The following is a 21974-nucleotide window of genomic DNA, read 5'->3' on the forward strand; positions in this document are numbered from 1 at the left end:
TAAAAACAAACAAAACAGTCTTCAGTTAGTCTCACAATGAATTTTTCTATGAGGTTGAGAAATAATAAAATTATTCTGTTCGGCTGTTCAACACAAACCTTTCTTTAAAAAGGTGTAAAAGATACAGATGATGTAGACGGGAAAGTCAGTGCTGCTCTGGTTAGTTTGGGCATTTCTCAGAGCCACAGTAAAAGCTGGAGGGTGACTACCAGCAACTGTCCCGAGGACACTGGTTAACCTAATCACAGGAGCAGACCAACAGTCAAAGGGATCGCACACTGGACCTTGCTTACCTTCGTCATCTGTTTTCGGAAGTGGGGCATCTTTTTCATCAGCTGGGTGAGAGCACTAAGTGATGCCTAGGGGAAAAATTAAGCAAGCCCATGATTCAGTTATTCCACATTGTAGCTTCTCGATCCATAACTTTTAAGTGTTAATAGCTTAGCTAATTTAATAAACATGGTAGGTTTTAAAAGAACTTTAGGAGGCTTTTGGCTCCATCACAGTCAAGCAGCTGACATCAAGTTACTCTTTGCCGTGAACAGATGAAACAGCACCTCTGGGCAACAGATAACCCAGCAGAGTGGGGCAAGCATAGCAGGTGAGCCCTGAGCTCAGCCTGCCTGTCCCAGGGACATTTCCTTCAGGGCTGCCTAGATAGACTTCAGAGTCTAAGAGTTATACAGAAAAAGGAACCAGGCAGAACAGATAAAAGCGCATACACTGGCTGTTCTTGAACCCCTATTCTGCACAATATGGGATATAGTACTCAGAGGCCTGATGGAGAACAGCTAGGTAGTTAAGCACTGACAGAGATTTCAAGAGAACCTCAGTGCTAAGGACATGGTAGCAAGCTCTGACTCAGACAAAACAAAAAGATTTAAGTGAAACTCTAGACATTCAGATCACTTCTCAAATAACCAAAACCAAAAATGAAAGAAAGAGGAAAAACCTATTCCAAATCCCCTGCAATCTGGCTAATGATGAGAAGGAAATGACTAAACAGAAACAGTGGGAGGGAAGTTAAAAATCAATATTTTAAACGTCCAACTCAAAGAGCTAGAAGGAAACTAAATGAAACAAAGTTGAAGGGCATTAAGACTGTGTATAAATAAACTAAATCCAAAATTAGCCCAACAGAGCCAGCAAGATGCTCAGCAGGTAAAAATGCTGGTGGCCACGAGAGCTCAATGATGTCCTACAAACCAAACCAAACCCCTCTTCTATGCACTGATGAAACTGACTAAATGGCCCCTAAGAACGAAATTTAGATGGGAGTAACACAGATAAAATGTCACTAATTTTTGAAAATGAGGTAATGGTTGCATAGTTTATTTTTTCTATTTCTCTGTATTAGAATGGTCCCTAAATAGAAAGCTAATGGTACTTTTCATCTTTTTCATTTTCAACTGTGTTTATAATTTGCCTTTGCAGGGCCAGCAAATTGGCTGAGTGTGTAAGAGCACTTGCTGTGCAAGCCTGATAGCCAAGTCCCAAAAGCTGTCTTTCGATCACATGCACAAATGCATGCACACACCCAGACACAGGCATGCACATGTATACTCTCCCTCTCTGTGCACACATACACACACACACATGCACACGAACTCACAACACACGGGCACACACACATAAAATGACCTGTGCACTGTCCAGCTGTAATCTAACAGCGGGCAGCCAGAGGCAGAAGCTCCTGTTTGAGGTCATCGTCAGCTGCACAGTGAGACTGACCTCGACCTGAGGCCAGTCACTTGAGACTGTTGCTAAAAATAACAAATTTTAAAAATGTACCTTTTTATCACTCTGGAAGACCCTTACCTTCCCCTCTGTGGCTTTCTTTGTTGAAGATATTTCCTTCATGAGCTTTGGGATTTCCCTGTGGGTGAGAGAAAACGTGTGTTAGTTCTGAGCAGGCCCGTTAGGCTGTGAACCTCTGAAGAGTTACAGTGCTCACGTACTCCAGCACCACAGCGATGTGCCGGTGCCGCACCCGCACCCACAGGTCGTCATCCTCCTCCAGGATCGCCTCCTTCTCCTTCCCGTCAGTTCTGTATCTGCGATGGAGCCAGGAGAAGATTTTTGGATTTCCTACCTCAAAAAGTGGAAGAAGCACTTTTCCTAACAACACTTGAAAAACAAACTGAGAAGCACAGAGTCGGTATGTTACCTGAGGGGTCACACCGCAAAGCGGATTAAAATCCTTCTCTTAGAAACTTAGGTTAAAAGTCTTGGCAGAACATCATCTCACAAAGCAAAACTTCCGCATCCCACGGCCAGCTCTAAGAGTAGAACAGCTGGCTACCGTGGCACTTTGAAGGCAGAGGTCAGGACAGGAGTCAAGGTCATCCCACAATCACGCTCAGGGCCAGCCCGGGTTACATGAGACCCTGTCTCAAACAGCAGAGACTACAAAACACTCATCAAAGAATGGCAAAGCGGAAGCCACAAGCACTTGTGTCTAATCGCTTAGATGACTGATATGCTAACAACTTACAGCTCAACTATCAAATATCTGTTAAGAACCCCTAAGTGGGACACACCTGTAACCCTAGCACACCCCAGCACTAGGGGAGGCAAAGGCAGGTGGATCTCTGTGAGTTTAAGGCCAGAGTGGTCTACAAAGTGAGTCCAGGACAACCAAGGCTACACAGAGAAACCCTGTCTTGAAAAATCAAAACCCCCCAAAAAACAGAAGAACTGCTTACACCAGTTCCCTTGTTGAAAGTGTTTGGCACAAAATTCACAAACAACACACACCATTTGCTGCTTGCTCCTATCCCACCCCATAATCACACCTCTGTTAGAGTAGGAAGAAATGAGAAAAACTAACGTGTTCTACTGGAGTAAGCAGCAATTCAAGAGGTTCATGGAAACTGTGCAATGGGCTTTTTGACTGGTTTCCTTAATGTAATTTCCTTTTTTCCATGCAGATACTTTCCTTCCATTTTGGAGGTCGGGAAGACTCAGCTTGGGAATGTTAATTTCCTGAGGCAATATTAGGGACTACATATCAATTTCTTAGTTCTGAACTAAGGACAACACATGTATATTTCTGCTATATGAATACAATAATTCCTATAACCCCAAACTTATAGTCTCCATTTATAAAACAATCTTCCTATATGGTCTTAGTTAAGATAAAATGACTGTTTAATGTTAAGGCTGACCTGAGGATTGCCATGCAGAATACAATATGTTCTTACACAATATCTTTGCTGGTTAAGTGGCTTATAAGCAAACCAGTAGGACACTCCCAGCACTCCCAGGCAGAAGCGGGTGGACCTCTGTGAGCTCAAGGCCAGCCTGATGTACATAATGAAATGCAGGCCTGCAATGGCTACATAAGGAGACCCTGGCAGCATGTGTGTGGTAGCGACTAGGAAGTGAGCTCTACTAGAGTGTGCTGAACACAGGAGTGGCCAGCAGACAACTAAATCAAAGGGGAGGGGCACAGGTGATGTGAGGCTCAGGGACTATTTCATCCACTTTGCCTTTTGCTCTGAGGAAAACGGAAAGCCATGTAAAGGTTCTGAGTGAAGCGATATGCAGTGACAAAGACCTTAGTGGGATTTTCTTTCTCCCCTGAGCTGGGAAAAGACTGAAAGAAGCAGAGCATTAGAGATCAGTTATATAGTTTGCAGGAAGACAGTGAGGTGGAGGTCATTCTGGGCAGCTTCATGAGCTCGAGGCTAAGTCTGCTATCATAAGCCAACAACAACAACAACAAAAAGATAGGTCTTTAAAATGTAGTCAGAAAGACTTATTACCGAATTGAGTGTTTCTGAACTTGATTGGCCATGACTTGAAATTGTGGCCTGAGTACGTTAACTATGAGATAGGAGCTGCATTTACAATAGTGAGCACTGGCTGTGCGCTCTGAAGAGACCACCAAGCAGCTCAGGTGTGGAAGATATTCACAAGGGAGCTGAGGAGGTAAGGCTCAGAACACACATAACATGGGAGCCAATGGCAGACAAACGTTGAGACTACGTGCTTCTGAAAGTGTGTGAACAGAATTCTAAACTAAACACCAGACCATTCCAACCCCAAGAAGGAAGGATTAAGGAGCAGTGAGACCAGACTTGTGGATTTAGCAACACAGAGGGCTCAGCGGACTAAAACACTTGAAGTAGGAGGCTGCAGCCTGACTTTCTGAGTTTGACCACTGGCACCCAGGGTGGAAGGAGGAAACCCACCCCACATAATTGTCCTCAGAACTCCACACAGACGGTGTGACACATGTACCTACATATGTGTGTGCATGCACACACACACCACCATGACACTTCTATTTTTAGGAAGAAATCATTTCATATGTGAAAACTGATGGAGCAATTTATATTCCCACATCAGTCTTCTCTCTGAATTTGTGTGACTCAGTGAAAGAGGGTATAGCTGTCTTTTAAAAAATTAACTCCCTTCCTTATTCTTTTTAAAAAAGATTTTTTTTTTAATGTACATTGGTGTTTTGCCTGCATTTGTGTCTGTGTGAGAGTGTCAGATCCCTTGAAAGAGGGATTACAGAAAGTTGTAAGATGCCATGTGGGTGCTGGGAATTGAACCTGGGTCCTCTGGAAGAGCAGCCAGTGTTCTTAACTGTTCTTAACCCCCTCCTTATTCTTTTTTTTTTTTTTTAAGATTTATGTATTTATTATTTATACAGTATTCAGCCTGCATGTGTACCTGCAGGCCAGGAGAGGGCACCAGATCTCATTACAGATGGTTGTGAGTCACTATGTGGTTGCTGGGAATTGAACTCAGGACCTTTGGAAGAACAGCCAGTGCTCTTAACCTCTTGAGCCATCTCTCTAGCCACCCCCCCCATTCTTAAACAATTAAATCTTTGTTTGCCAGAAAGCCTGGAAAGAACACATTTTAATACTAGATGAGTACTGTCCAAAACATCTGTCCAGTCTAGAACCAAATTCTCTATTGTCTGATAACAGATTCTTTTCAAAACCTACTAAGCAATGTAGCTTGAGACCTAAAGGATAACAGGGACATAGAAAATACTTCTGAAAATTCCAAACACACTGTTGAAAACAACTTTCACAATAGAAAAACAACTCTACTGATTTCCTACCTAACACTGATACAAATAATAACAAAAGAATAAAAAATAGATGATAAAATTTTAAAAAATCAGGATTTAACTGAAATGCAAGTAAAAACACAACAGAAATAAAAAAAATTAAGAAAAATTGCAAAGTACAGTAATTATCAAATGTATCTGTTTAATAAAACTATTGATTAATTAGGTTACTTTGTGGTATGGATTTAATGTAGGACCTCATACATGCTAGGCAAGTGCTCTACAACCAAGTCTTTTTTATATTAATTTATTTAAAAAAATTTTTTTTTAAGTTGGAGTCTCACCAAATTGCCCAGTCCAGCCTTGAACTTGTGATCCTCCTGCCTAAGCCTCCCTAAGCCGCCCAAGCAGCTGGGTCTGAACCACTGGACCCAACTCAACAAGTTAAAATAAACAAAATTTCATAAAACTAATTCTGGCTCAAAATCCACTTTGCAGCCCAGGCTAGCATCAAACTCCTGATTCTTCTGCTGAAGGTTCCCAAATGCTGGAATTACTGAGGCGTGCTGTATGCCTGGCTTCACAGAGCAAATCTTGGCTGAAAAAAGCCTATTTGGATTTGGAGACCTTGATGTCAAACAGCACAATGTGTGTGTGTGTGTGTGTGTGTGTGTGTGTGTGTGTGTGTGTGTGTACACGCAAATTTTGTGACAGTAAGTAAAATGGTTTCTTAAGAAAAGCTATTTCCCTTACTCGCCCTTACTTAAAGGTTACGTCAATAATTATGAACAGTAAAACTGTGCCTTTCTCAGTAGCCACTGTACTGTGTTTCCAGTGTCTCTGAAATAAATTACACTGGCAAGACACCTTTAGGTATATAATTTAGAATAAACACAGCCTAATCATTTTGAATACAATATATATGAAATATAACAATGGGCCTGGAATTTAATCTGAATGTAAGTAAAAAGTCTGACTTGAACTTGTTTAAACGCAGCGTTGTAGAACAGTTATGGAAGCCAGTCCACTTAAAAGCTTTGAGGCAAGCTGCTTGTTAGTTCATAAAGTAAACACTGTCAGGGTTACAGTTACAGGAGTGAGAGAGAGAAGGACTCTGAATAAACAGGTTACCAAGTCTTTCAGATTTCTGCTGCCATTGTAAGTCATTAAGAAGTCTGTCTGCCCTTTAGAAGCCCTTCAATTTATACTTGCTTGTATGTATCATTCTCAATTGGTAGTAGATCATATGCCATTGCCTGAAAGGTCAGTTCATGCAGGACAGTGGACACAGGATCAAAGCCACGGTCAATTATTAAGAGCTGGGAATGAGTTTTACCCTAGAATAACAAGATAAAATGATCTTAAGAAATTTCAGTACCTTTATGTGAATACATTTTTAATATCTTAGAAAGTAAGTTTAATCCTTTCCCTCCACAAAAACATACAATAAAACAAAACAAATGGCTAACTGCCTTAAGAATGCGAAATTATATTAAAACAAAAATATGAATGGCATAGTAGGGAAAAACAAGACTACACAACTATCATTTTCATGACTAGATTATGAGGCTAATTTTCTTTGAGGAAGTAACATTTGGCTTTTCCTAGATAGTTTTTCTTTCTGTTTTCCTAGTACAAGGTCTTTGCTATGTATATATCCCAGGCTGGCCTTGGACTCACCATCCACCTGCAGCTTCCCATGTGCTGGCCCAAGACACCTACGACTGTACCTGGCCAAAGTTATCTTCCTGCACATTCAGTTCCACAAACAACAAAGCTGACATAAATTAGGAAGAGTAGCTACTACTTGAGTTCTTTGTGCTAGACATTTGCTAGTCAAGAAAGACGTTTGATTTCAGAGAGGCACTGCCTCACAGTTCTTACAGTATCCCTTCCAGACAGATATCATCATATACACATAACAAAGAAACTATTCAAGTTTAAGATTAATTCTCCAGGTCATACACGGCTGCCAAGTGGCAGAATAGAGCTTTAAACACAAGCCAGTTCTATTTCAATACTTGTATTTTGAACTATTATGCAATTTTAAGAGAAGAGATTGTATTAATCAGAACTAAGATTATAAATCATAATAAAGACCCTGTTAACATTAATTGGAAAACAACACCAACTGCTCAACAGTGAGTGAGTAATGCTGTTGGGAAATTGCACTGCGAATGTTTGAATACTTTCCAATTCTTTTTGGGGGAGGGGATGGTGGCAGTGGGAAGCAAACCCAGGGTTTCATGCAACGCAGATGTTCTACCTCCAAATTACATCCCCTGCCCTTTTTTTCACTTTTGATTTTGAGATAGGCTAGCCTTGAGCTCACTGTGTACCACAGGCAGGCCTTGAACTTGTGATCTTCCTTCCTCAGCATCCAAAGTAACTGGGATTGCAGGCCTGTGGCACCCATCCTGGTTCACACTTCACTCTTAAAAGCAACAATTCTTTAGCTTATTAGTCAAAGAAGTAAGAGGTAACTAGCTACAACTCAGACAATGTTCCTATTTATTTACACATAGCAAACAGAGGTTAAGTCACATCAGTTAGACTTAAAATACATTTGTGTTAGTTACTGACTCTCCTAATCAAGACTGAAACAAAATGTACAGTGATAGAGTATTTAGAAATCATATCTGGGTAAGTTCAGCTGCAGTTGGTTTCTTGACCTGTATGACCTTGGCCAAATTTCTCAACCTCTCATACATTAGTATTTGCTTGGTAAAAATTATATAAAATGAGAGAAGCTCTCCCTTAAAAGATTGTTGTGAAGGTTAAATGCATTACCACAAAATACAATATACCTAAGCTGAGAGTCTGCAGAAACACACAAACAAAAAGGCAGTACTGTGTATATGATATAAAAGTTTGGGGATATGAAAGACCACGGTAGTGTCACTTGGCTTGAAGAGTCAGGAAGAACTTCAAATAAAGGTAAGCCTTTATCAGGTGCTTGAATAAAAAACAAAACAAACAAACAAACAAACAAACAAAAACGGTATCAAGCAATTGAAGGATGTATACCTTCCCAGGAGAAAGAATAAAAAGAAAGAGGTGGGAAGAAAGCATTTTGCTTTTTTCCCCACCGAAACTGTGTAGGACTAAAGAGATATTTACTGTCATTGCTTGATTTAACAAATACTTTTGTCCACTGCCTACTATGTTTATTAAGACACTCTACTTTCATAACCGTATAATAGCTCTCACTTACATCTCTGAGACAAAAGTCAGTAACTTTTCAAGTAAACCAGCATAACATCTAAATTGACACCTTCCATTCATGTTAACACTGAACTTTACCTTTCTATGTCTCTCCCCAAAGAATCCTGTTACTCCTGCAGAAGCTCCCTCTTTATCACACTGCCACCAAGCTTGAAGCTCAAGGGCCTCTCCCTGTAGGATGCCTTCTAGGACCGCTTTAGAGTAAGATAAACCCCAGCCTGGGCTGCCACTGTGTTCTGTGAATTCCTCTCAAGCCGTTTACTGCATAGTGCTCCCAACCGGAGGCTCCCTTGGCCACCACCCCTTCCAAACTATGACAGCTCCTGCCTTTACTCTGCCTTTACTCTATGATATGGCTTCTAGTGACAACACTTGTCCATCTCCTTCCTCATGCTCTTCCTTCTCCAGCCACACCTACATGGGGCACTGTCCAGGTCCCAACCTTAGTCTTTGATTATATTACATTATTTTTAGAAGACAACAACAAACTCTTACATGCACAAGTTTGTAGAAGACAATAACAAACTTTGTGCATGTAACAAACTCTTACATGTACAAAATACTTAGATGTTACCTCACCAAATTCTCATTCCAACCAAAAAAGGCACCCCTGGCCTCATCTATTTCAGAGATAAGAAACACTCGGGTTGCAGAGCTAGTCACAGTGGGAAGCCCAGCACATGTTAAATACTATTCGGAAGATTTTGTCCACATCAACTCATGTAATCCTTTCATTAGCGTAAAAGTAGGCATTATTATTTCCACTTTACAAAGACAAAAGTTTAGTTCGAGGAAGTTCTGAAATTCACCTTAGTTAACATAATTATCGATCAAATGGCAGAGCCAAGATGTGGACACACTGCTGACTTCAAAGCCTCCAGCCTCCCCCTCAACCACACTGCCAAACTGCACTATCTACTAAAGTCTCCACTTAAGGGTTCTCAAATCCGAACTTCAGCTCCATCTTAGTGGTCCCCAAATCAATACTAGAAATGAATGAACAGGTTGCTCTGATTTATAAAAGAAATGCAAACTTTAGATAGTCATTATTTGCCATTTATAAATTACCTTTATTAGGCCATTTTCATCAATTTTGTAGTAGTCTTCAAGTTTTTTTTCAACCAGTTGTGCAAGCTTACTGGCATTATCTAGAGGTTTACTAAAAATGGAAAAAATATTTTAATAATTATCTTTCAGAACATACTTAACTATATTATAATATTAAATCCTAAAATAAGATTTTGCAATCTTAGGTTTAGAAAATGCAAAAATTTATAAACAAGGAATACCATAGATATCAAACATGTCACATAATTGCTGTAGCCTCAGCATGTGCTTCAGATATTTTAATATGAAGGAATACAATATTACATATAAAGTGCTCTTCCTGTACTCCCTCGGTCACTACACAGGATTCTATGTATTCAGTCCCCGGAAAGAACACGAACACCAGCAACAGTCTCAATTCACACCATTATAAGCAACAGGGGAACAAATATGCCTGGCACACTTCTCATGTACACCGCACGTGAAGGCAAGAATCCTGGGCTAGAGGCTACCTGCATGTTCAGCTTCTCTACACATCACCAAATTGCTTTCCAAGTGAGGTGACAGTTACCCCCACTAGCGGTGTGGCATTTCCCTCACATACTCTCTTTTACTCCCTCTTCCGACACAGCTAGCTCTTCAAGCCCTGTGTGCTCTGCCTTATGAAATGGTAGCACGGGGTGGAGCTACGCCTCGGTGGTTTAAAGAGCTACTGCTCTGGCTAGGGACCTGCACTTTGTTTCTAGAACCCACATGAGGCAGCAGACGGCTGCCTGTAACTCCAGGTCCTCTCTGACCCCTGGGGTAACTGCACACACGAGGTGCAAGCAAATCCATGCAGGTACAAACACACACACATCAACAGAAGTAAGTAAATATGTAATAGTAAAATATAAGACACACTTTAAATGGTAACTTCATGATCAGGGTTATTAGTCTATTTTACAAACCCACAAGAAAACTGTTGGAAAATTCTTTTCTTTCTTTTTTGTTTTGTTTTGTTGTTTTCAAGACATGACTTCTCTGTGTAGCCCTGGCTGTCTTGGAACTCACTCTATAGACCAGGCTGGCTTTGAGCTCACAGATATCCACCTGCTTCTGTCTCCCCAGTGCTGGGATTAAAGGTATGTATCACCACTGCCAGGCTGGAAAATGGTTTTCAACTAGCACACTAACCTGAAAAACAGGAAATGGAGGACAGAGCCTCATATGAGGCTTTTAAGTGTTTAAGAATCTTTCAGTTTTACACTCGGTGTAAAGGTAGACTAACCAGGTGGTGGCACACCCCTGTGATCCCAGCACTCTGTGGGGCAGAGGCAAGTGGATCTCTGTGAGTTCAAGGCCAGCCTGGGCTACAGAGCAAGTTCCAGGACAGCAGGGACACACAGAAAAACCCTGTCTTGAAAAAAGAAAACAAATAAAATAAATTAAAATAATAATGATAATAATAATAATTTTATTTTATAATTTACCTTAAAAGTCTATATAGCATAATGGAGTATTCTATTAAAGTACAGGTAGAATTTGTATATTAGTGATACGTGTGTATGAGTTGACCTGTGTGTCGGTGTGCATGCATGTGTATGTGTGTATACGCCTGTGTGCGCGCGTGTCTGTGCTTATGGAGGCCGGAGGTCAACACTGGGGCTTTCCTCTGTCACTCTTTATTTTCTGAGGCAGGGCCTCTCACTGAACCTGATGCTCACCCTTTCAGCTAGACTGGCTGGCCTCTGTTACAGACACACGCAGGCGTGCACCACTCCAGCCAGCTCTGCTGGTGATCTGAACTCAGCCATCTCCCAGCCACACAATGTTTATATTTCACTTAAATTTAAAAATAATAATAAATAATTATAATTGCAATAAATATTAACAAGAAAATCGTTAACAATTAAATCTTATTACTACTATAACCATCAATAAACACTTATAACAATGTCAACAAAATATTAATATAGTAATTGATAATAGATTTAAAACATCAAAATCTTCATTTTTCATTTTTAAGTGAATCAAAACATGTCTGTAGGTAAACTATTAATTATAAAATGGTTTATGCTTACTCACTTCCTGAGCATAACCCAGATGCTTAAAAGACACTGTCTACTAAGCCCAGACTGTAATTAGCATATTATTTCAAGTTTTCTAATTCCCAAAATAAAAAGCTTATTCAGTAACATCTGAGTAAAGAGAGTCATTACATTGCTTTAGTAACAGTAGAGTTTACTCTGTTTTACATTTGTTTACTTGTAAACACTAGCATGGACTAGTGCAGGTGTAGCGGTCAGAGGACAGCTTGTGACAACTGATTCTCTTCTTCCAGACATAGATCCTGCAGCTCAAACTCAGAGCTTCCATCCCGCCCTGGGTAGTAAGCCCCTTTACCTGCTGAGCCCTCTTGCCAGCTCCCAGCAGCAGAGTTTAGAAGGGCTACATAAGAGCAATAAGGTTTACAGTAGTGCATAATTTGTGGTTAAATGTCTCACCCATCAACTGGACAAACGCCCATCTTCAGATGAAGAACTGGCTCAAAAGCCAGGGATGCACATGCAGCAGCAGACTGTGTTACTACATTTTTAGTAATTTACAGGTGAGTCATTCTAACAACCCCATGAGAAAACTATATCATCATTCTCATTTAAAACTGTAAATTCTAGGACTTAAATTCTAAAAATAGATTAAACACAGCCACAAGCAGAGGCAGGATTAAAACTCAAGTGACTGACACAAAACTATGAAACAAACAAAATCCTATGGTCCCTTCTATACATACCAGTTCAAAATTAGGCAAAACTACGCTGCATGTCAAAGGTGAGCAGCAGCTTGCTCTAGGAAGGGAAAAGGGAGGTGAAAGGGAGGAAGCAGGGGTTCTTTGGGATACTGTGGATGCTGTTTTTCACAGGAGGGTCAAACAGCTACTGTTCACACTGGAATGAACCAACAAACTTTATACATAAAATGAATGCACTTTACTGTAACTTCATTTTCATAAAGAAACAAGTAACTAAAGATGTAGTATAAAAGTTGAAGCTGGGTGCGGTGGCACACTCTTGTAATCAAGGGCAGGCAGATATCTGTGAGTTCGAGGCCAGCCTGGTTCTGTCTACAAAGCAGATCCAAGGCTACACAGAGAAAACCCCTGTCTCGAAAAACAAAAACAACAACAAGAAAGTTGAACTTTACTTCTTTTTAAAAATTGTAAATTTATTTAAAATGCCCGCTGGGATCAAATATTAGAAGTGCTTACATACTGTAACAAGTGTCCAGATAATGTAGCCATGTAAATTTGGTGGAAATGTAATGATAAGCTATTAAAATGCCAATATTACAGCCAATAAAACAGCCCTCAAACATTCCTAAACCTGATTTAAAAAAAAAAAAACAAAAACTTTCTAAAAATAAATGAAATCAAATTTAAGCTCTGAAACTCAGTAACAGAGGCGATCTGAAGCCTAAGCCTTCAGTCTTCTTTATGCAGAGGCTGGCAACCATACAAGGAAAATCTACTTGCCCTGTCACCGATGGGCAACATGCCCACACTGCCAAGCCTTACCTCTTATACCTCACCCCAGGGTTTTCATCCAGAGTGGCACACACTGTCACAATCTGCTCAGCCATTGCTTCCATGATTGCTTCTTTCTTGCTGGCATTACTAGGGTCTGGACTGTAACAGTAATAGAATGCGTCTGGTACATCAAGAGTATAAACCTAAGTTAGGCCAAAAAAAGTTACACTGTCAATCTAGAGACTTGATTCTAAAAATGTATCAAGAATGCAGCTGTGGTTGCAGACATTAAAGGACAACTGTTGCAGGCTGTTTCAGGAAACAGCTATTTTTAACCCTACTCAGATCTCCCGGACTCACCTTTTACCCTCCACCCCTTCTCATTCTCCTCCTGTTTAGTCTACCTCACTCCTTCAACTTTTGTTTCAAATAGTGAATGAACTGACTGCTTTTTTACAACCTGTGCAACAGAGGAAGGAATCTAAAGTAGGGAATCATCAAACTAAAAACATCTAATGCTTGGCAGAAAGGAAGATGTAAAAAATCTTAACCCAACACAGAATAATGCAGAAACTTCCCAAGGCTGATATATATTTTTAATGGTTTAGCTTACATTCACATCCTTAAAGATTTTCTTCCCCAAGTCACTGTGAAAGACACAAGACTTAACATAAATCCAATGAAACCTCACAGATATATTCACTCACTCAACTAACAAATGCATTTCCTTATGTGAAAAGAAGTGGGATAGCAGCCTCTTATTAGTGTTATTTCAGAGAGAGACAGGAAGTTGCTGAGAGTTCCTTGAGAGTTCTCCAGTAAACTAACTTCGGGGTTTTCAAACATAGTGACAGAAAGCTGGGCTATGATGGCACACTCACTATTCAGGAGTCAGGGGCAGGTGGATCTCTGAGTTCCAGGCCAGCCTGGTCTACAGAGCAAATTCCAGGACTGACAGGGATACAAAGAGAAACACTGTCTTAAAGAAAAAAAAAAAAAAAAAAAATAGTAAGAGTGATCCCTTCTCAACTTAGATAAGGCATTGGCTGTAGGAATGGATAAAATAAGTGGCAAATACAGGTTATGTAACAAGTTACAAATGAACTCCCCTGCTTTTCCATTCACTCAAAGTCACTTACTCTCTGAACATAACCAGCTACCAATAGCAGCAGCCTGAACATAGACTGAAGTTCAGCTGTGTCAGTCCAGGGTCTCTGCTCCCAAAGGCTTGACTGCTGTGTCATTACCAAGCAACAAACACTCTGCATATGAACTGTCACCTTACAGTATACTATTCTGCAGCAGGTAATTCGATTTGTTCAGAAATGTTATTATCCTATGCCTAAAAGATTTCTCCCTATGGCAGATCTCAACCTGTGGGATCCAACAACCCCTTTGAAGGTCAAATGACCTTTCATAAAAGTCACCTAAGACCATCCAGAATATCACATATTTACGATTCATATCAATAGCAAAATTATAGTTATGCAATGGCAAAGAAAATAATTTTATGGTTGGAGATCATCACAGCATTAGGAAGGCTGAGAACTAACGCCCTATTGGAACGTAGTTCCCACCACTGATGTCTTGACTATGGAATGTTAGTAGAAGAGGCATGTAACATGTAAGAAGCTCTAAGGACCGTTTTGTGTGTCTGTGTGTGTGTGTGTGTGTGTGTTGGCGCACACACACACACACGCACATGAGTGTGGTGGGGCACAGAGGGTAAAAACTCAGCTGTAGAGTGCTGATCTGACATGTTCAAGGTCCTGGGTTGGAGTTCCAACACCAACCAAAAACAAATCCCAACAACAAAAATGACGGACAAGAGCAACAAAAACAATTGTGTAGTTCCAACATTTTCTCTTTCCCAGTTACATCTGCACTTTCTTCTTCGGCTTAGGTCCCAGAATATAGAAGATACAAATCATGCCAATCACAATGACTTCTAAGACTCCACCTTTCCTTTAAGCCTTTGGGATCAGTCCCAAGTTCTCTGCACCACTCCTCTGTAACTATTATCCTGAAGGAGCTGGAGCCCCAGTAGTCAGTCTCAGGCAACTTCCGGAAAGCCAGCTCTTGCTCTGACCCACATTTCATTTGCTCCCACATCTTTCTGTTCTATATCTTTTTATTCAGATTATTTTTATCGCCTAGAATGTGTTTCTTAAGTGCTACCTTCTAAAATTTTATTTATCTTTCAAATGCTTCCCCTGTCTCCTAGTAAACACTCCTTTCGTGGCTGACTGTGACAGGTGTCCTCAACAAATATATTCTTCTTACTTTACAGTAATGACTCCAGCTCACTGGGCAGTATAGCTACACATGTCCATCTCAGGCGTTTTCAATTTCCCTTGTGCTCAGTGTAGTCATGTAAGTGAATTTTAGCTAATACAGTATAAATGAAGATTTTTACTTCATTCGGTCTCTCCACTTATTATATATCTTCTGTTGTCCTGCTTCCTCAAATAGGAATATTAATTCTATAGTCATCTGGCTCATGAAGGGAATGCCTAAAAGAACAGGCTCCCGACAATTCTGCAGATCTACTGTGTAAGGTTTATAAAGCCCATTTCTGGACTTGTTATGAAGGAAGAAATACATTCTCACACACTTAAGAGTTTAGATTTTCCTGTTGTACTCAGTTGAACTTAATCTTAATTGATACAACTTTTGGATACTTTGTGTCTTTCACAGTTCTCAAATCAGGCTAGACCAGCTACTATGCTCATCATTTCACAGAAACTACCTTGAATCTAGCAGATAATCTCTAGCTGCTATAGAGTCTCACTCTCTGGACCACGCTAGCCTTATACTACTGCCTTTGCCTCACCAGTGTTGGCATCTTAGGCATGCTCCATCGCACCCTGCCCTGAACCAATATTATGATTACATGTTCAGATAAACCTCTGCTCCTAGCTTAAAGCACTTAGTAGTATTCCACATTATTTGCAACATGTTTTTATTCTCATCAAAATTTCCCATATCAATTAAACTTATTAGGTAAAACGAGGCATGGTATTGGACATTTGGAATCCTAGTACTTAGTAGATAGAATCAGACACTACCTCAAAAAAAAAAAAAATTTTTTTTTTTTAAATTCTCCTAAGAGGTAGATCAAGAAAGCAGATTAGAAGAAAAAAACTTAGAAAAAAATACATGGAGAGGACCTTAAATAATCGTATTTCACAGATTGGTAGTAAAATTTTCTCAAGGGACTTCTTTATATACATAGACATTTTCTGCCATAAGCCATCAACGTAAGTCATGTTGCTATGAAATTCCTTCCTGCAAACTCAGCAACAATAGGATTTTAGTGAATTTTGGGAGTAAAATTATACCTGTTGGGAAGTGATGTTCTAGAACTGTCCATAGCATTTACTACACTACTGTTTATATCACACATGATTTCAGGACACCTATTTTCATCCTATATTAAACTTAACATTATTTAACTTAACATTTATTGTACTAAAAGATGAATTTTAAGAAAACATAAATAAATTCTTAAAATCTTTCAATTTAGATTATGGTCTTTGTCACAAACAGCAAAGCTTAAAAGAGGAATCTAATTGAATCTAGGATCTTCCTATCCCCAAACACTGACCAGATAGTTTCAAAAGATCCCTAAAAATTCCCCTATAAAGACTAAAATCTAACACAGAGTAGAATCAGCCTACCTATTCCCTGGTTGTGTAACTTGAAGTACGTTATTTAAACTCTTAAATTTTCAGGCTTTAAAGTGGTACAGAAGCTGGGCATGGTGGTGCACGCCTTTAGTTACAGCATTCAGGAGGGACTGTTAAGTGACTGAGCTCCAAGCCATCCTGGTCTACATAGAAAGTTCCAGGACAGCCAGGGCTATAAAGTGAAACCTTGTCTTAAGACAAAACAAAACATGGGAACAGAATTACACACAGTACTACCGAGAAGACAAAGCTACTAAATTTGTGCAAAGCAACCGAGAAAATTATCTGACGGAGTTACTACCATCATCCTCACTATTATTAATCAAAGGCTCATTAACGGCGTCAAAGGCAAACTGGCGAATACCCTTTATTTCATAGTTATTTTATATACTATCCAATATTTAAGTTTGTCTAAATATCATAAAGAATTGCAAAAGCTAAAAGTCTCTGAATTGTCTAACAAAATGGAGATGAAACTTAGCAGACACAGCATTTGGAGCCAGATGAGAAATGTAAGCCCCCTTTTCGTTATTAACGTTTGTCTTCCAATTTTTGTTCATGTTTCTCAATTTATCACGGGAAGTTTACTGGGAGATTACACACAAATTTACCAAATACCCACATAAAACATTCTCAGACCATGCTTTAGTAACAAGCTCATAAAACCAATTCTGAAAATTCATTATGAACAAAAATGTTAAAATGAAATTACCAGTACCTGAGATTCATGTGGAATAAAGGAAATGTTTATTTCTTTACATCTTCTTATTGACTTGGAACAAGATGCTTTAATCTTGTTAAAGAGACTGTCAGGACAGACTGAGGGAGGAAAAAGCACAAGTCCATCTAAATCTTTACTTCTTTTGAATAAATCATCCCAACATGTAAGAATACTTTTATATGCAATGACTGGAGTTTGTAAAGCAAGCTGCTCTGTAGACAGAGACACTATTACACGGCACGAGACAGATGAGGAAAAAACAGGCTTCTTTAGTTGTTATTTTCTGGAACAGGGTTTCTCTATGAAGCCTTGGTTGTCCTGGAACTTGCTCGGTAGACCAGGCTGGCCTCAAACTCAGATATTAGCATGACTCTGCCTCCCGAGTGCTGGGATTAAAGGTGTGTGTCACCACACCTGGTTTCACATTTTTTATTGACATATAGTTACATAACACAACATAAATGTCTTAGGGCTTCTTTCCTGTCTTTTGCTTTCTGTATAAATGTGGACTATGGGGAAAATATCATAGATTTTTCTCCCATAAAATATACCAAACAGAAGGGCTTTTTTTCTCTGGTACTTTCCCATGGCTTCTTTCTAATAATAGGATGCTCAGTTACAATTTTGATTAAGATTCCAAAACACTTATACATGTCAACTAAAAAGCAGACACTCTAAAATTAATAGATATTAAACAATGAGGTAATACTCTTTAGAAAGGAACTTACAGTCAGTGAAGTATAAATATGCTGCTTTATATTTGTTCTCAGATTTACTTCCAAAATCTCGCAAGAAACAATCTACAGACTTTAAAAAAAAATGAGATATTAACACATATTTTATTAAATACTGATTTAAATATGCTAGCTATAAAGTAACCAAGATTATTTTATTTCAATAAAATAACTTCTTACTGGCTAAAAGTTTAACTTATAAACTGACTTTTAAATAACCATTTCTCTGGCTAGTGATAGCTATTAAGGCAAGAGTCATAAACATAAAAGATAAAGAAATATATCTTTCAAAAAAAGACTTATTTACCTAAGTTTTCATCTATTCTAAAATTAAGCAAGGGTCAACAGGAGTTATGTGAATCTCAAATGCTATAAAGAAACCAGCATTTTATATAATTAAATACGGCTACAGATTCAATGCAATTCCCATCAAATTACCAACACAATTCTTTACAGACCTTGAAAGAAAAATTCACAACTTCATATGGAATAACAAGAAACCCAGAATTGCTAAAACAATCTTCTACAATAAAAGATCTTCTGGAAGTAAATAATCCCTGATCTCAAGCTGTACTATAGAGCAACAATACTAAAAACTGCTTGGTACTGGCATAGAAACCTACTGGTAGATCAATGGAATTTAATAGAAGACCCTGAAATAAACCCACACACTATGGACACCTGATTTTTGACAAAGATTCCTTATTCCTTATTTCTTAGTGGGAATAGTACAAATTAAAACATAACACAGAAAACATTTTGTAAGTAAAGCAGCTAAAGGAAATAGTCTTCTACTTAGGCATATTTAAAACTCTGAAAGAGAAACTTGTTTTTGTTTGTTTTATAGCCAGGGCTGAGGGGCAGGAGAGATGGTTCAGCAGTTACAAGCACTGCTGCTCTTGCAGATCTGTGTTCAGTTCCCAGGCACCCACACTGGGCAGCTCACACTTGCCTATGACTCCAGTTGCAGGAATCCAATACCCTCTTCTGGCCTCCATGGGTACCTGCACCCACTTGTGCACATACAAAAACAAACAAACAAACAAACAAACAAAAAACAAAACAAAAACCCAAAAGCAGAAACAGTAGCATATACCCAAAATAAAAATCTATTAATATGTTCAAAGTGCAATGAATCTTGCACATGGAAAGCACACACTCTAACACTGAGCTATACCCCAACCCAAACATTCACTCTTAAGATGAAATACTCACTTTTGATGTTGGAGAGATAAAATAAAGAGCTTTCATTTGTCTGACAGGTTCACGATTCTTATAGATGTTCTCTATAACTGACAACAACAAAAACAACAAAAGTCATTTGATAGAACCAAAGTTTAAATTTTTTTAAATAAACTTCACTGTAGTTTCCATTTATAATAATGACAGTAAACACATTTATATATATTGGGCTTAAATTTTTTTCATTTGCTAAATAAGTAAGTCCTAAAAAAGTATCTTCTCTGAGACTTTATATGAAATTATGAGAAAAAAGACAAAGCAATCTGGTAGGTAGGCCTAGCAGAATATACATAAGCAATCAACATCCCAGAAAAAACAAAGAAATGAATTTAAAAGTAAAATAATTCTTGGGGTCAGTGAGATGGCTCAGCAAGTAAAAGAACTTACTGCTAAACCTGGTGCCCAGGTAACAAATCACTTTGTTCATCTAGGCACAGTGGAACATGCCTACAATCCCAAACACTCTGGCAGGCAGAGGCAGTAGATCTCTATGAGTTCAAGCCCAGCCTGGTCTAAAAAGTGAGTTCAGGACAGCCAAGGCTACACAGAGAAACCCTGTTTTCAAAACCAAACCAAACAAAACCAAATCACTTTATTCATATATTATTCATTATTTACATGGTTAGAATTTCTGGAGACTACTGGATTTATTTCCACATCTCACAACTGAAGAATGAAAATCTGTTATGACTAGAGTCCTTAAAAAGAAAACATCCTTGAAAGCGTAATCACTAGCTAAAAAGCCTCCACAGTCTAAACTCAGGCTCTGAAGCCAGTTCTTGGGGGTGAGCACTCACCAGTTACACCCTCTTGTAGAAGGTCTGTCATTCTGCAGCACGACGACAAAAGTTTAGTGGTGAAGTCATCTAACAGCATTATCTTAAAACAAAGTAAGTCAGGGAAGTGTAAGGATGAGTGTCAACAAAATCAGGGCCCTGGCAATTCCTCTTTCAGCATGCATAGTTGGTGGCTTACTTTCTCAGTACACACACATGCAAATATTTCTACAGGTAAGGAAAAGGAAGATTTCTATTTCTTGTGGAGCCTGTTCATCTTAAGTATATCTAATGTTTAACACCGAGTTTTCAAAAAACATGTGTCATTTATGGAATTACTGCTACAAAGCACTGTGCAAACAGTCTCTGCAGCTATAGTACGATGTATACCCTCCCGTCCCCTAGACAAGGAAACAAGGACGTGTCATGCGGCTTGTACAAGGTGCCACAGCTTAGCAGCAAAGCGAGGTCTGACAGTGAAGCTCCTGGCCCTGGCCCTTGGGAGCATCCTGAGTACAACACGCTGAAGCCCTCCACACAGTGGCAAATCACAGTGTCTACCTTCCATTCGCCTTCTTTCCGGCAATCATCAAACACTGCTGTTTTTATCTCTGTTAAGAAAAAAATGGAAAAAACAAGTTTAGTAATCTAAAGCAACAATTAGAATTATAAGACTATGTAAAAGGTTCAAAATGGCTGAGAAAAAAAATTGCAACTTGGAATGTGCTAAACTGCATAAACTCTACTTATTAAGCTGTAAGTAAAAATGCAACTATATTCAATACCTAACCTGTACAGTTAAACTGTAATATATTCTCAAATGTAAGTGTATAAACATGTCCAGGAGATACTTCTGAAACTATTATCTGATTTCAGTTTTCCTTCTTTTTTAAATCTTAAGAAATAAATAACCCATAGAAAGATCCTGAACTGGCTTGTGGCTAAATTACATCTGACAATCAAATCTGCATAAACAGTTTTCATCCTCACTTTCTTGTTAAAGACACATATAGGCTGGGGCTGGGGAGACAGCTTGGTGGTTAAGAACACTTGATGTTGTTGCAAAGGACCTGGGTTCAGTTGTGAGTACCCCTCCTGCCTCTACCTCCCAAATGGTTGCACTGTAGGCATGCACCACCAATCCCAAGTCTAATTCATTTAAACTTTTCTATTTTTAAATTTATACATCTTCAGCAAATGCTTCTGGGAAATTTACCATCACATTTTTCACACCATGTTTTTAAAAAAAAAAAAAAAAACATTCTAATGATCTAATTAATAGGTGTTATTATAGCATAGTAATCCACAGGGAGGGAAGCTCTATTACCCAAACCATACCTTGGGAGCTGGAGAGACGGCTCAGTGGTTGTGCTCAAGTGGAGTGTCTCACATCACCACAACCTGAGCCTTCCTCTGGCCTCCACAGACAGCTACGCTTTTGTATACATACCCACAAGCACACACATAATTAAAATTAAACATACACCTTAAAATTTTTGTTTCTTTTTTCCAGTTCCTTGAAATTTCTTATGTAACAGAAAATCTATGACATGCTGGTGACATGATCCTTGACTAGCTTTAGCAAGCAGCTGGTCACCAGAAGAACCGTGTTATGACTTCTAAGGAGGCAACAGGGACTAGAGATTGTGTTCAATTACCAGTGGCCAGAGATTTCATCAGTAAGGCCTACATACTGAAGTGTCCATAACCCACCCACTTTCTGAGTCACTGAATGCACCCAGGTGTGGCACTGGTGATACACCCAGATCCACAGGGAGAGAAGCCCTATGACCTTCTAGACCTCAGCCTATCTCATCTGGCTGTTGATTAGTATGCTTTAGAAAACAACAACAACAAAACCAAAAAGTAACCAACCAACAAGAACAGAAAACCTAATAACAGGAAGTAGTTTACTCGAGTTTGTAGGCCTTGCGTTACTGAACCTGAGAGGGAAGGCAGAGCAGAGGCACCCCAACTGTCTTCCAAAGCCAGGAAGTGTAGGA

General features: G+C 39.2%; 1 protein-coding gene across 1 annotated transcript in view; it reads right to left on the reverse strand.

Annotated features, from left to right (window-relative positions):
- Positions 1–205: 205 nt before the first annotated feature.
- Stxbp3 (syntaxin binding protein 3) overlaps positions 206–21974 on the reverse strand; it is a 30818-nt gene continuing 9049 nt past the window's right edge. Inside the window, exons 2-13 of the mRNA XM_055618137.1 lie at positions 20533–20582; positions 19993–20074; positions 19169–19245; positions 17948–18026; positions 17217–17317; positions 12858–13012; positions 9326–9416; positions 6245–6369; positions 1959–2054; positions 1819–1876; positions 294–359; positions 206–238 (exon numbers count right to left, since the gene is read on the reverse strand). Of these exons, the coding sequence (XP_055474112.1) occupies positions 206–238; positions 294–359; positions 1819–1876; positions 1959–2054; positions 6245–6369; positions 9326–9416; positions 12858–13012; positions 17217–17317; positions 17948–18026; positions 19169–19245; positions 19993–20074; positions 20533–20582 (1013 nt within the window). The remainder of the gene's footprint in view (positions 239–293; positions 360–1818; positions 1877–1958; positions 2055–6244; positions 6370–9325; positions 9417–12857; positions 13013–17216; positions 17318–17947; positions 18027–19168; positions 19246–19992; positions 20075–20532; positions 20583–21974) is intronic.

Source organism: Psammomys obesus, unplaced genomic scaffold (assembly GCF_907164565.1).
Source record: "Psammomys obesus unplaced genomic scaffold, mPsaObe1.curated_primary_1811, whole genome shotgun sequence".
Classification (NCBI taxonomy): domain Eukaryota; kingdom Metazoa; phylum Chordata; class Mammalia; order Rodentia; family Muridae; genus Psammomys; species Psammomys obesus.